Source organism: Ursus arctos, chromosome X (assembly GCF_023065955.2).
Source record: "Ursus arctos isolate Adak ecotype North America chromosome X, UrsArc2.0, whole genome shotgun sequence".
NCBI classification, from domain to species: Eukaryota; Metazoa; Chordata; class Mammalia; order Carnivora; family Ursidae; genus Ursus; species Ursus arctos.
Window position 1 is genome coordinate 30,288,411 of NC_079873.1, and position 16,406 is coordinate 30,304,816.

At 38.1% G+C, this 16,406-nt stretch overlaps 1 protein-coding gene across 1 annotated transcript in view; it reads left to right on the forward strand.

Annotated features, from left to right (window-relative positions):
- Positions 1 to 16,406, forward strand: part of CFAP47 (cilia and flagella associated protein 47) — a 478,944-nt gene that overhangs the window by 171,865 nt on the left and 290,673 nt on the right. The window contains exons 31-32 of the mRNA XM_048213784.2: positions 13,266 to 13,346; positions 15,329 to 15,458. Coding sequence (XP_048069741.1) covers positions 13,266 to 13,346; positions 15,329 to 15,458 — 211 coding nt within the window. The remainder of the gene's footprint in view (positions 1 to 13,265; positions 13,347 to 15,328; positions 15,459 to 16,406) is intronic.

The following is a 16,406-nucleotide window of genomic DNA, read 5'->3' on the forward strand; positions in this document are numbered from 1 at the left end:
GGGAGGGGGAGTCAGGGTCACTTAGAAGGGCAAGACAGAGAGCAGCACAGAGGGAAACACAAAAGGAGAATGTTTCCTCATAGCCATTGGCTTGCAAAACGAGAGGGGCAGAATTTTATAAGTTCTTGAAACCAGTGGAACTTGAACCCTGGAGTTTTAAAGGTTAGTGGGCTTGCTGTGATACAGCCTGGAAAGCACTGTGCTGCTCTTGGAGAGAAGACACACAAACAACCCAAGGGCATCCAGTGTGGAAACAGTGAGCTGAGGAACAACTAGAGCACACACTTCGGAGATCATTTGTTCTTCTCAGCATGTCACTGAGAAGCAGCATTCACAGAGACACCTTTCCAGGAACAAAGGAGCTTGCTGGTGCCATTTCCCTCCCCTGCCCCTCACCATAAACACAGAGCCACCAGTGGGAAGCAGCATAGCAATGATACTGGCTGTCTAACTTGCTTATACTAAGCCTCTCTCTCTGCACTCCAGTGATACTGCCCTTCTCAGTCATACTTGTATCAGTTCCAGCCTGGCAGATCCTTCCCCCAAAAGACCAGCACAAACCCCTGTCCATACCACATCTCCCTACCAGAGAATTTTGCAGGACCTCATTTCCAGTGGAGGTGGTGACAGGTCTCATTTCACAAGCAGACCGAAGCATACCTAGTTGAAACTTGCCACATTCAGTCCTGGGACCAAAAACTGCCCACAGCAGGCAAGGAAAGCCTTTGCAGATGACTGGCCTGAAGGATAAAGTGGCCAGGACACAGCGGCACACACATGCAACACACACCAGAGACACTCCCTGAAGAGCCAAGCCCTGGGCGCTATGTGACCTTTTCTTCATAAGGCTATTACTTTTAGGACTAGGAGAAATAACTGGCTTTTCTAATAAAAGAAGCAGGCAGAGACTTAGACAAAATGAGAAGACAGAGGAATTTATCCCAAATGAAAGAAAAAGATGACGTCACAGAGAGAGATCTAAGTGAAACAGAGATAAGTATCATGCCTAATGGAGAATTTAAAGCAATGATCATAAGGATATTCACTATACTTGAGAAAAAAATAGAAGACATCAGGGAGACCCTTACCATGGAGATAAAAGAATTTAAAAAGAAACAATCAGAGATGAAGAGTGCGATAAATGAGATTAGAAACCTGATTGATGCAATAAACACCAGGTTGGAAGAGGCAGAGGAATGAATTAATGACCTGGAAGACAAAGAAATGGAAAACAAGGAAGCTGAACAAAAGAGAGAAGGAAGAATTATGCAAAACAAGAATAAATTCAGGGAACTCATTGACTCTATCAATCATAATAACATTTGTGTTATAGAAGTCCCAGAAGAAGAAGAGAAAAAAGGAGACAGAAAATTTATTTGAAGAAATAATAGCTGAAAACGTCCCTAATCTGGAGAAGACAGCCCAATCCAGGAGGCACAGAGAACCCCCAACAAAATCAACAAAAGCAGGCCAACACCAAGGCATAATTAAATTTGCTAATTATAATGATAATGAAAAAGATCTTAAAAGCAGCAAGACAAAAGAAGTCATTAATTTACAAGAAAAAACCCATAAGACTAGGTGGGGATTCTTCGACAGAAACATGGCTAGCTAGAAGAGAGTGGTGTGATATATTCATTTTTTTTTTAAAGATTTTATTTATTTATTTGACAGAGATAGAGACAGCCAGCGAGAGAGGGAACACAAGCAGGGGGAGTGGGAGAGGAAGAGCAGGCTCCCAACAGAGGAGCCTGATGTGGGGCTCGATCCCATAATGCCGGGATCACGCCCTGAGCCGAAGACAGATGCTTAACCACTGTGCCACCCAGGCGCCCCATGTGTGATATATTCAAAGTGCTGAATGGGAAAAACCTGAAACCAAGAATACTCTATCCAGCAAGGCTATCATTCAGAATAGGAGAGATGAGCATTTCCTCAGATAAACAAAACTAAAGGAGTTTGTGACCACTAAACTAGCCCTGCAAGAAATATTGAAAGGGACTCTCTGAGTGGAAAGGAGAGACCAAAGGTGACAGTACAAATGCAGGAAACACAAAAGCAGCAAAAATGAATATTTCTGTAAAAAAATCAGTCAAGGAACTCATCAGAAAAAGAATATAAAATATATTAACATAGGGGCGCCTGGGTAGCGCAGTCGTTAAAGCGTCTGCCTTCGGCTCAGGGCGTGATCCTGGCGATCCGGGATCGAGTCCCACATCAGGCTCCTCCGCTGGGAGCCTGCTTCTTCCTCTCCCACTCCCCCTGCTGTGTTCCCTCTCTCGCTGGCTGTCTCTCTGTCACATAAATAAATAAAATCTTTAAAAAAAAAAAAAAATATATATATATATATATATATATTAACATAGATCTAAAACATGGGGAAGAGAGGAGAAAAGAATGGGTTCGAAGTTAAATGACCATCAACTTAATGTAGACTGTTATATGCCGAAGAGGTTATATACAACCCTAATGGTAACCATATATGAAAAACCACTAATAAAAATGCAAAGAATAAAGAGAAAGAAATCGAGATATATCACTAAATAAGCAGACATGAAAAAGAGAAAGACAAGAGGTCAGAGAAAATCTCCAGCAACAGCCACAAAATAAGTAATAAAGTGGTAATGCATACTTATCAATAATTACTTTGAACGTAAGTTGACTAAAGGCTCCAATCAAAAGACATAGGGTGTCAGAATGGATGAAAAAAACCCAAAACCCATCTATATGCTGCCTACAGGAGACTCATTTTAGACCTAAAGTCACCTGTAGATTGACAGTGAAAGGATGGAGAAATATTTACATGCATGTGGATGTCAAAAGAAAGCCAGATAAGCAATACCTACATTGGACAAACTGGACTTTGGAACAAAGACTGTAACATGAGACAAAGAAGGGCACTACATAATAAGAAAGGGGACAACCCAACAAGAAGATATAACAATTGCAAATATTTATGCACCCAACTTGGGAGCACACAAATACATAAAATAGTTAATAACAAATATTAAGGAACTAGTCAGTAATAATACAATAATAGTCGGGATGTTAACACCCCACTTAATCAATGGACAAATCATCTAAACAGAAAATCAACAAGAAAACAATGGCTTTGAATGACACATTGGGCCAGATGGACTTTTCAGATGTATTCAGAACATTCCAACCTGAAACAGCAAAATACATATTCTTTTCATGTGCACATGGAAGATTCTCCAGGATACATCACATAGTAGGCCACAAAAGAAACCTCAACAAATGCAAGAAGTTGAAGTCATACCATGTACCTTTTCAGACCACGACACTATGAAACTAGAAGGCAACCACAAGAAAAAATCTGGGAAGACAACTAATACATGGAAGTTAAATAACTTGCTAGTAAACAATGAATGGGTCAACAAGGAAATCAACAAAGAGATTAAAAAATACATGGAAACAAATGAAAATGAAAACACAATGGTCTAAAACCTTTGGGATGCAACAAAAGAGGTCCTGAAAAGGAAATATATAGCAATACAGGCCTACCTCAAGAAGCAAGAAAAATCTGAAATAAACAACTTAACTTTATGCCTAATGGAACTAAAAACAAAACAAAACAAAACAACAAATGAAGCCTACGGACAGCAGAAGGGAGAAAATAATAATTAGAACAGAAATAGATGATATAGAAACTAAAAGAACAATAGAACATGTGAATGAAACCAGGAGTTGGTTCTTTGAAAAAATTAATAAAAGTGATAAACCTGTAGCCAGAGTTATCGAAAAGAAAATAAGGACCCAAATAAATAAACTCACCAATGAGAGAGAAGAAATTACAGCCAACACCACAAAAATACAAATAATCATAAGAGAATATTATGAAAAACTATATGCCAACAAATTGCACAACCTAGAAGATAGGGATAAATTCCTAGAAACCTATAAATCACCAAAACTGAATCAGGGAGAAATAGAAAATTTGAACAGACTGATAACAAGCAAAGAAATTGAATCAGTGATCAAAAAACTCCCAAGAAACAAAAGTCCAGAATTAAAGGGCTTCACAAGTGAATTCTACCACTTAAAGAAGAGTTAATACCTATTCACTAACTATACTAAAAAATAGAAATGGAGGAAAAACTTCCAAATTCATTTCTTGAGACCAGCATTACCCTGATACCAAAACTAGATAAAGACACCACAAAAAAAGAGCACAGGCCAGTATCTCTGATGAACATATACGCAAAAATCCTCAATAAAACACTGGCAAACCAAACACAACAAAAATTTAAAAATCATTCACCACAGTCAAGTAGGATTTATTCCTGGGTTGCAAGGGTGGTTCAATATTTGCTAATCATCAGTGTGGTACATCACATCAATAAGAGAAAGTAAAAGAACTATATGATCCTTTTGATAGATGCTGAAAAAGCATTTGACAAAGTACAACATCCATTCATGATTTAAAAAAAACCCTCAACAAAGTAGGTTTAGAAGCAATATACCTCAACATAATAAAGGCCATATATGAAAAAACCGCAGCTAACATCATCCTAAATGAGGAAAAACTGAGAGCTTTTCCTCTACAGTCAGAACAAGACAGGAATGTCCAGTCTTAACTACTTCTATTCAGCATACTACTGGAAGTCGTAGTCACAGTAATCAGACAACAAAAAGAAATAAAAAGCTTCCAAATTGGCAAGGAAAAAGTAGAATTTTAACTATTTGCAGATGACAAGATGCTTTATATAGAAAACCCGAAAGACTCCACCACAAAACTGTTAGAACTGATACACAAATTCGGTAAAGTTGCAGGATGCAAAATCAACATACAGAAATCTGTTGCATTTCTATATACTCATAATGAAGCAGCAAAAAAAGAAATTAAGGAATCATTCCTAAAATAAACTGTTGGGACTACATCAAAATAGAAAGCTTCTGCACAGAGAAGGAAACAAGAAGCCTAAAAGACAATCTGCATGGTTTTGGTTGGGGGGTGGGTTATATAGGTGATGGGGGTTAAGGAGTGCACTTGTCGCAATGATCTCCAGGTGTTGTATGGAAGTTTTGAATCACTATCTCGTACATCTGACACTATTATTACACCGTATGTTAACTAACTGGAATTTAAATAAAAACTTTAAAAAATTTATACAAATTATTCTATCTTCATTTCTTAGGCTCTACTATGTGAATGGTGAAAACTGGCTTGAGTTTTTTGTGACTTGTAAGGGATCTAGAAGTTTCTAAGTCCATGAGGGGACTGAGTTAAGACCCAGACAGCCTGTTATAGAGGTGGATTAAATGAGAGGGCTGCCACTGAAGAGGCAGAAGGGTAGGAGTTGGCTGGCTCTGAAGCCATAGTATGAATGACAAATATATGACGACTGGAATGTGGCTGAGTCTGTTAGGAGGGACCTCTTGGTCCTCGATCAGGTAAGAGGAGAAATGCAAGATCCTCATGTCAGGCCTCAGCAGCAATTGCCCACATGGCAACTAGACTCCAGGCAGTGATAGGGGGCATTGCCAAAGAGACTGAGAATCCAGAAAAGTAATTACAGACTTGCTTGTAGAGGTACAAGAGTCCCTCTCACCTGCTTCATATAAACTTAAATGCAGGGATGATCCATGTTCTGAGAGGCCTTACACAATTTGGACATCCCTCCTTTATAAAATAATATCAAATTAAAAATACAAACTCTAGAAACATGGCATTAGAAGAGACTCATGAAATTGACAAAATCTGAAGTTGAAGCTTTATTTACTACAGAATAAATCTGCCTCTTCCCAGATGCCATCATGTGGGGGGGATGGAGAGATCTGAACTTTTGATTGCTTATCCCAAAAAACAAAATAATTGTAAGGAGACTGTTGAAGTTAGAGGACTCTAAAATATGTGAACATTCAAGTCTATGTTTTCTCCCTATTCCTTTGTACCCAAGCTGGTTGAGAGAATGAGAAAGATTATATCAGTTAAGGAAAACAGTGCAGCTATGTGTAACTTTGTAAATTATTTTTCAATAGCACTGACTTATTCATGAGTCAGTGTGCCCCCCCTAATTTGTGTGCATGTTGAGGGCAGGAGGCACATCTCACTCATCTGGCATCTCTAATACCCAGGATCCTTGATAACACAGAATGGGGCCAATGTTCATTACATATTTATTTATTAACATTGTCTTTCAAAGAGCTTTGCTTTCTGACCTGTGTGGTGAAAGGAATAAAACTTTGAAATTGGGTCTCAGGATAGTCGTATAGGAATAGAAAAAGTGTTGTGAAATATGAAAAATTAGGGATGAGAGAAGGAAAGGTAAAGCATCTGTATTCCAGGAGAGAAGGTGTAACCAGTGAGAAAGGATCAAGTTGGGAAAAGGTGGAGTATATTCTATGAAAGTTATACATTGAACTTTATTCATAATTTGAAATTATAAATTCATAAAAATAACTAATGATTAAGGCATTTATTCCCTCATACCCATATTAATTTGCTCTGGCTACTATAACAGACTGGAAGACTTAAAGAATAGAAATTTATTTTCTTACAGTTCTGGGGGCTGGAAGTGCAAGATCAAGGTTTTGGCAGCTTGGGTCACTTCTGAGGCCTCTCTGCTTGGCTTGCAGACAGCCACCTTCTCTCTGTGTCCTCACATGGTCTTCCTCTGTGTACACACACTCCTGGTGTCTCTTTGCGTGTCCAAATTTCATCTTCATTAAGGACACCGGTTAGTTTGGATTAGGTCCCATCCTAATTGCCTTATTTTATTTTAATTCCCTCTTTAAAGGCCTTAACTCCAAATATAGTCACATTCTGAAGTACCAAGTGTTAGGGTTTCAACATGAGACTTTCGAGGGGACACAATTCAGCCCATAACAATGTCATACGTGTTGTAAAAGCTATTTTGGAAACAGGTATTATATTTTGTAATAAATTTTTTATCCTTGTATTTGAAATAATATGCTTAATGTTTCTTGTCATTTCTGTCCAATTATGGAATGAACTGGGTCTGCCTCCAGTTAATATGTTGAAGCCCTAACCCCCAGTGCAACTGTATTTGGAGATAAGACCTTTAGTAATTATGGTTAATGATATCATAAAGATGGGACCCTAAGCTGTCTGCATGCCGGGAAGAGAGGGCTCACAAGCAACCAAATTTTCCACCATCTTGTTCTTGGGCTTCTTGTCTCCACAACTGTGAGGAAGTAAATTTCTATTGTATATCCAGCCTGTGGTATTCTGTTATGACAGACCGAGCAGATTAACACAGTGCCTAATATCCTTTGATATAATTTCACTTATTTATAACCAATAACCATTTTTATGATGTAGTTAACTTTCACTGGAAAATATAAACTTTTTTGATTGATAATTTCCATAATGTAAAACTAAAACAGCAGCAGAACAAAAACAGTATGTATCCTGCTTTGAAACTGTAATGTAAGATATCACGTAATATAAAACTATTATAACTCTTATTTTCTAATACTATTGATTTTTTAAAAAGATTATTTATTTGAGAGAAAGAAAGCGTGATGGGGGGAGGGGCAGAGGGAGAGGGAGAAGCAGACTCCCCGCTGAGCAGGTAGCCCCATGTCGGGCTTGATCTCAGGACCTCGGGATCATGACCTGAGCTGAAGGCAGACACTTAACCAACTGAGCCACCCAGGCGCCCCAATACCATTGGTTTTTAAATAGAATTTTCATTCACAAAAATAAATACACTTAGGAAACCAACTCACTTCCCTTTATAATTAAATTTAATTCCATTTGTGATTTCATTCTTTTATCTTTAAAAACCTTATACCCTTCTTACTTATGCATAACCATTATAGTATCTTATTTAAGGGAATTACATTTAAGAATGAAAATGTTTTGAAGTAGTCTAAGAGTGATTCTGGAAGAATTCACTGAATTTTGGTAAAAGAGCATGGTTTTGAATTAGGTAGATGGCAGGCTTAAATTCTAGCTCTTCTGTACTTCCGTGACTTCTCACGAGTTAATCTGTTTCAGCTTCAATTTCAATATCTGTAAGTTGAAGATGATAATTTCCAAAATTTGTTGATAATAGAATTAGAAATAATAGAGTATGTATGACATGACACACAATAGATGATGATGAATTTAAATGCAATAAACTGTGATCTATGGCTTTCATATGCTAAAATGCTTCCCTAAGTTTCTTCAATATGGTAGCCATTAGTGACATACTAAAAACTGATTTTTGTGATATCATTATCACTGAAATAGAATATTTTAAAAGTCTGTTGCTCTATTAGAAAAGTTTTATTGATATAAAATGGCCAGAAAATCAATATTTATCAAGTGTGTCTTTATTAGATAAAATAGGAACTTCTAAAAAGTTATTATTTTATTTTTTTAAAGATTTTATTTATTTATTTGAGAGAGAATGAGAGAGGAGCACGAGATGGGGGCGGGTGAGAGGGAGAAGCAGACTCTCCGCAGAATCATGACCTGAGCCGAAGGCAGTCGCTTGACCAACTGAGCCACACAGGCATCCCAGTTTTTATAATTTTAAAATAGAAATCACATGACTTTTGTTTTAATTTTACTGTGCCTTCTCTTGATCCTTGATGATTGATTTATTAAAATAAATGCTTTAATTCAATAAGGCAAACATTCTAATGCCATTTTTATTTTAGAAAGTTGTGTTTATATCTTCTTTTAGAAGGCTTTAATTATAATTTTTATTTACCAGAAGAAAGTAATGCTTTAATATCTAATGAAATATTAACTGTGAACTGAAGAAGAAGGTTCAGACACTTAAATAAATCTTCATTGTTTATGCATGATAGCATCATTAAATTCCGTGGTACTTGGAATTGTCATGTTATTCTTGCAGCACTTTTGTTGGTATAGGTCCCAGTAGTGTTGACATTAACATGGGTAGTTTCTGTTTTGACATTTATGGTGTGAGGATGCAAGTATGGAAGAATGATTTTGAAATTAATGCTAAGCCATTCAAATTTATTGTTCTTTTATCAGCAAATACATGCCTATCAGGATATGTTGGCTATGATAAAACACCTCAACATTTAAATGTAGCAATATGGTTATTAAATTTGGGTCATTAATCCAAGATACAGGCATATGTTTCATCCTGGAAATAAATGTATTAAATTCAAAGTAATCATAAGTGTTGTTAGCTTTCACATTGGAATTCGATATCAGTGGGAAAAGACTTTTATACAAGTGAAATTATATTGATTTTGTGCAATAAACGAGAAATTCAAAAATCTTTGGAGATCAAGTTGGGGATTTAATAACTCATTACATCTAATTTCATTTTGTTCTGCTTAGATAAACCTGGAAGAAATACGCAAATGGAAAACTTAGCATGTAAAAGTGTAATTAAATCAATTAGGAAACTCAACTCTCTATAAAACTATTGAGCAGACATAAAATCTATTGACAAAGGACGATCATAAATACTGTCTTTGGGACTGATGAATTTAAGTCTTGAGATAAATACAAAATGAAAAGAAGAAAACAAGTCTCATGTAGGAGAGGAAAAATAATTTCCCCTGTATGCTTCTAGGTTCTTAGCTGAGACCTACTCCCCTTGCTCCCCATAATAAAAAGACAGGAGGAAAAAAAAAATACGTATGTAGTAAGTACGGTGGCCCCACAAAGATTTGAGACTCAAAAGAGAGCCAAAAGATGAGGTTTCTATACCATTCTGAGCTAAGGAAAAGGATAGAAGTCTAGGACTTTGAAGAGAAAAGGGGCCAAGAGGGGGAGGAGGTAATTCGGAAAAGGTGAGAGGAAATAAATGTTACACAAAGGTTACACTGTCACACAGATAAGTCTCTCCTGTGAAAAAGTTATCTGCTGGACTCTCTCTGGTGGGACCCCTTTTCTAATGTAAATTTCCTTTATAAATGTGTGTCTTCCTTACCAAAGGGTGACTTCTACTCTGTTTTTAGAGTTCCTGTTCTGCAGTTTCTCAAAATAGTTGGTGTGCCAAAGATGTATATATTGGGGTGGAATATTCTGCTACCCTTCACTTGATAATAACAGTGTCTGTAAAATGCTGTGAAAGAACAAAATTCACCTGAGTAAATTTTATATCTTTTATCAGTTTTATTCAGCAATTCGTTAATTGGGCAGCATCCAATCTAGCGGATAGAAAGCTCCAAAGAGCTGTAGGAGATAAGAGATTTTATAGCCAGAGGGGAGCAAGAACAAGGAAGTTGTACTCAGGCAATGGGGAGCTGAATATGCTGTCCCAAAATGCACCACTTGGGCAGGGGGATTGTTTTGAGTTGAAGGCAATTGAGACCCAGCAGACTTGGGAAAAGCTCTTTACCCCTCCTTAACTGCCTACAAGAATTTACACAGGGGCCTGTCCTGGGAAAAGAGCTATTACCAGAGATGACTTTTCATATCAGAAAGACTTAACTACCTGGCATGGCAAATGATTGTTTACCAAACATTTGCTCATATTCCGGTGAATTGTCTTCCTCCCCTTTGCAGACACAGATCCTACCCCCTTCTCCTTAGCCTTAACTGCCTGACTGCCTCTCAGCCTTCCTGTCTTTGTGAGGCTCCCATAAGTATATCGTTAAATCTGGGTGTCCCCCCCCCTTAATCTGTCTATGTTTTTGGACTAGCCAAAAACCTAGAAGGTAAGGAGGGAAAAGTTTTCTACTCTACCAGCACAAAAGCAGATTGGTTATTGCAATGTTACTTTCTCTAGGAGGGTTGGTAGGGGTCTGTCAGGCACATTACCTAACTAATGCTGCTCAGGCGAATTCTGACGAACTGGTTTAAGATTCCATTTCTGGGAGAACCAAAATCATAAGTTAGGTCTCACTTTGGTGACATGGAGCTTAGCATAAGTGACTCCATTTGGAGCCTGTTGTCTTTAATAATGCAAAAAATTCATTCTTCATCCTCAACATTTTACTGAGGGCCTGTTCTCTGCTGGATACTATGGAATACTCAAATGAATACCATGTGGTCTCCTTCAAGAAGCTCTCAGTTTAATGCTTCCCTGATGATGTTTCTTAGGCTTTCAGGAGCATTTAATAGAAGTGATTATTTCCTTCTGAAATCCCATATTTGCTTTGGATGCAAGGAAATATTACAGTTTTTATATGTCTGTGAGCTGTCTGTCTTTGTTTTACCTCTAGGATTTCAACCTAATGGACCATCATCCCATTTGAGTTCTTTTTTTTTTTTTTTTTAAAGATTTTATTTATTTATTCGACAGAGAGAGACAGCCAGCGAGAGAGGGAACACAAGCAGGGGGAGTGGGAGAGGAAGAAGCAGGCTCATAGCGGAAGAGCCTGATGTGGGGCTCGATCCCGTAATGCCGGGATCACGCCCTGAGCCGAAGGCAGACGATTAACCGCTGTGCCACCCAGGCGCCCCATCCCATTTGAGTTCTTACAAATGCTTTAAGGTCAGCTACTCCTGTAAAGGAGTAGTGTTCCATTAAAATTAGATATTATTTAAATCTATAATAATTCCAGTGTAGCAAAGATTCATAGGAGTAAAGTAGATGCCGATGAGAAATGCGTGAAAATCAAAGAGAAGGAAAGATGTTTGACTTTCAAACAAAGGAGCTTTATGTATGCAGCATGATTTCTTCCACCAGCTTCCACCAGCCCATGGCCAAGTCAAACAACAATTCTAGAATTCTGCTCCCTGTTTCTATCCCCACAAGTGTTCCCTTCTTCACTTCTTTTTTCTCATTCATTATGCTACTTTCACGTTTTGAGCTTTCAGAATTATCTTGAGTCTCCTTTCTGCCATTTCTTTTTCTCACTTTTCAGTAGTGATAGGACTGCAAAACATCTGTAGAGTTGAGTACTAGATAGGATATTTTCTTTTTTTTTTTTTTTAAAGATTTTATTTATTTATTCGACAGGATAGAGACAGCCAGCGAGAAAGGGAACACAAGCAGGGGGAGTGGGAGAGGAAGAAGCAGGCTCATAGCAGAGGAGCCTGATGTGGGGCTCGATCCCAGGACTCTGGGATCACATCCTGAGCTGAAGGCAGACGCTTAACGACTGAGCCACCCAGGCGCCCCTAGATATGATATTTTCTGATAAATGCTTATAGCGGGTGGCATTCTATGTTCGCTAAATGAGTTCAACCTAAATGTTTAAATCCCCACTAGGAAGCACTCCTGCCAAAACTGTGTTAAAACGTGCGATAGTAGTTCTGGTGATGATAGATGTGCATATGAAGACGTTGAATAAAAATATTTCAAGGGGTGCCTGGGTGGCTCAGTCACTTGAGCAACTGATTTTTTTTTTATAAAGATTTTATTTATTTATTCGACAGAGATAGAGACAGCCAGCGAGAGAGGGAACACAAGCAGGGGGAGTGGGAGAGGAAGAAGCAGGCTCATAGCGGAGGAGCCTGATGTGGGGCTCCATCCCAGAACGCCGGGATCACGCCCTGAGCCGAAGGCAGAGGCGTAACGACCGAGCCACCCAGGCGCCCCTGAGCAACTGATTCTTGATTTCGACTCAGGTCATGATCTCAGGGTCGTGACATCAAGTCCTGCGTCAGGCTCTGCACTCAGCATGGAGCCTGCTTAAGACTCTCTCTCTCCCTCTTCCTCTCTTGCCTCTCACCCCCCACACTCTTTCTCTTTCTCAAATAAATAAATCTTTAAAAAATGTTTTAAGATATGACAAAATATAATCTTGAATGTGATGAATTATATACATATGAATATATATGCTTTTAAATGTAGAAAATAACAAATTTGTTGCATCATAAATGTGTTGCATCAGATATACTTCTACAAGTTTATATAATCAAAGAGGCCAGAAATTTTGGATATTCTCTGGAAAAATAGGTGATGGATTATGTTATATTGGGGCTTTTCTATATTCAGGTATGTGTTGTGATAGGCATTCACTGAGCATTGGGTGATTAATGATCTTTTAGATGATTTATTGTATTCAAAGTTTTTCCAGATATTTTTTAATCTTATAATGTTATTCAACAATAAAATGGTTAGCCAAGTCTTATAACTCTCTATATTCCATTATCCTATGAGGATAGATGTGGCTGATTGTAGGCACTTAATAAGTTCTATTATTAATTCTCTAAAGGAAGCATCATATGCACATTTCATTGTTAAGGGAAGTGTTAAAGCTAATTATATAAATTTTAAATTTAAAAATTAAAATTCAATACCATATAAACTATGATATCAAAATAATTTAATAGAAGTTCAATTGGAGGTGATAGACAAACTTTGAGTATTATACTATAATAATTCGAATTTTTCTTTTTTGATTTTTAGCGCTCAAGGAGCTTGTATTTCTCATGTACTGCCAGAATTTCTGCTTGAACCGGAAGATTATAAAAAGTGGATTGAAATTACAGTAAGGGAATATAATTTCTAGGGAACAATCTTTTTTTTTTTTTTTTTTAATTTTATTTATTTATTCGACAGAGATAGAGACAGCCAGCGAGAGAGGGAACATAAGCAGGGGGAGTGGGAGAGGAATAAGCAGGCTCATAGCGGAAGAGCCTGATGTGGGGCTCGATCCCGTAACGCCGGGATCACGCCCTTAGCCGAAGGCAGATGCTTAACCGCTGTGCCACCCAGGCGCCCCTCTAGGGAACAATCTATGCAATTATTGAATTCACTGATCTTTGGTCTTTGTTAGAAGATTTCATTATAAAATCTTGGTATTTTTGATTATGAAATGTCCTATGGATTATGCCTCTCTGGACAGCTTATTTATATGTGTGCATGTGTATAAATATTTAATATGTAGATATTTATATATATACACACACAATCGTACAGACACATTTTTAGATCTGTCTAAAAATATTTGTGGAGTTCCTATTGTCGGGGAGCAAGAATATCCTTTCCCCTTCAAGGTCCTTCTAGCTAGACTAAGAATCAAATTGACATGAGACAGATTAACAGGAGATAATCAAATTTAATAGCATATATAAGGGGAAGCAACACAGACTTGGAAATTCCAAAGACAGGCAAAATGAGGTATATATGTCATTCTGAACTAAGGAGAAGGGGTAGGAGTCTAGGACTTCAAACGCAAGGAATACACCTCACAGGGTACTAAGAAGAGCAGATGTTTGATAATTAGATGTTTGCCCTGCTATACAGATGGGTCGCTCAGATAAAATTTATCTCTGCTAATAAAGCTTATTCTGGGAAAGACTCCCCACCACCAATTTAGATTCTTCTATGAGTTAAGGGGGGGCAAAAGGTTCTCTTGCACCCAGAGGGTCTCAGTTGCCTTGAGCTGAAAATAGTCCACATGCCAAAGTGGCATGTTTTGGGGGGGACCTGTCCCAAACCCCTTCAAATTTAGTCTTTATGCCAAAGTGACCCACTCTGGGGCAGCCTGCCCTTGGCCCCTACACTATGTAGAAATTATTATATGGCTTTCTTAAATATATAAGTAATTGCTTCTTTTAGGGGATCTAGAAATGAAGAATTGTATGTGCTTATTTAAATGTTTTCTTAAAGTAAAATTTTAGAATATGTATCTTCCAAGGAAAATACTGGTTTAATTTTGCCACCACTTGTCATTTCCCTTCTTTAGTTAAAGGGGAGCATAGGCAGAAATTATGTAAGATATGTCCAGTTTTTTTTCAAAGTCTAGGGTTCATTTTATGGAAATGTATTGAGAAGGGCAATCGCTTGGCGGAGCCTTCAGGCTTTGAGTCAACTCTACTTTAGTCTTGGCTCTGTTACTATACTCACCACATGATGTGAACAGGAGAACCAGGGGCTTGTCTTTTTTTTTTTTTTTTTTTTTAAGATTTACTTAACTTGAGAGAGAGTGCAGGAGTGCGTGCAAGAGCGCGGGGAGGGGCAGCAGGAGAGAGAGAATCTCAAGTAGACTACCCCCTGAGTGTGGAGCCTGACATGGGCCTCGACCCCACAACTCCGAGATCATGACCTGAGCTGAGATCAGGAGTCAGAAGCTCAACCAGCTGAGCCACCCAGGGGCCCCCAGGGGCCTGTCCTTTGACATTCTGCTGAGTTCCAGTGTCTTATCCAAAGGATGTGTTTCTTTTTGGGACTCAGAGTTCACAATAACTTCGCATCTTGTTCTGCCACTTCTGTCACAGAATAAGCTAGTCGGTACATTAAATGGATTAATCTGTGACCTCAGTAGGGGCTATGTGTTCCAGAAAGTTAACCTCTGTTGATAGTTTCTGTTATTGGCACATGGGGAGTTACGGATCTTGATTAATGTATAGATAGGGCATGCAAAAGTGTGTATGAAGAAAAAAAATCCTTATATGCTAAGTAGTTAAAACATTGAACTTACATTTGCCTTGCATTTTAATTGATGTTGTAACATTTTATTCCTTAAATTCTTTCACTAATACCTTGCCTGCATGTTCCTGTATACCTAAGGACAAGCCCTCTGTTGTTATACATACGACTCAGTTTGAAGCCTGCAGTAAACGGGCATGGACAGATGTATTCCTTCAGATATACAAGGTAACATTTCCACTCATGTTCACTGCTGGTTGTTTCGGTTGATTTGCTTGAATAGTGTATTAGTTAAGGTATAGGTGATGCTGCTGATTCAAGAATTAAAAAATAAAGTGGCTCAAATAAGGTAGAATTTTTATTTTTCTTTCTCTTGGAACTGTTGACAAATAAGTGCTTTAGAGAGAGCGGGGTGTGTCTTCCACCCTCAGTTCTGGGCTTTCATCTTTGGGACAGATTCTCAGAACAAGGAAGAACACATCAAGGAGTAGTGGAGGAAAAGGAAGAACTGTTTAAGGATGTCACCTACAAAATGCATCATTTTCTTTAGGCAGAATTTAGTCAGATGATTGTACCTCACTGCAGGGGATATTGAGAAATGTAGTCCCTAAAATAGGGTAGCTGTAGTCGTGTTCTGGTACTAAAAGGAAGGATTAAAGAATGGATGAAAGTGAAAATTGTGGTTTCTACCTGTACTACATATTAAACTCTTGCTATAAATGTTATTCTGAAGGGATACTCAGTAGAAATCACATACCAGTAGGCGAGACCAGGTTTTGATGAAACTTCCCAGTTTACTCCATGCCAAATTGCATGTGTAGGTAGATTCACACAGCATAAATTATACCTTCACATCCTGCCCCTTTATTGCATAAACAAGTGCTGTTTTCGGTTCTGAGAATTATTCCCTAGGGTGCTAAATGTGGCAGTACAGATCTTCCCCACTAAGACCCGAGGAGGCTTTCACTCTGTTTTCACAGGTTGAAAGCACCCATACGGTGAGCTGTGGGACAAGAGAGTTAAAATGAGGGAGAAGATAAAGAAAAGTAACAATTAGTCACTGAAAGGAAAGGACAAAATTAGTAACTAAACAGTGTTTAGTTTATGTCAGACTCTTTTCCATGAGAGCCTTTTTAAATGTGAGCTTGTTTCATTTTCACAAGCAGTAATCTCCAG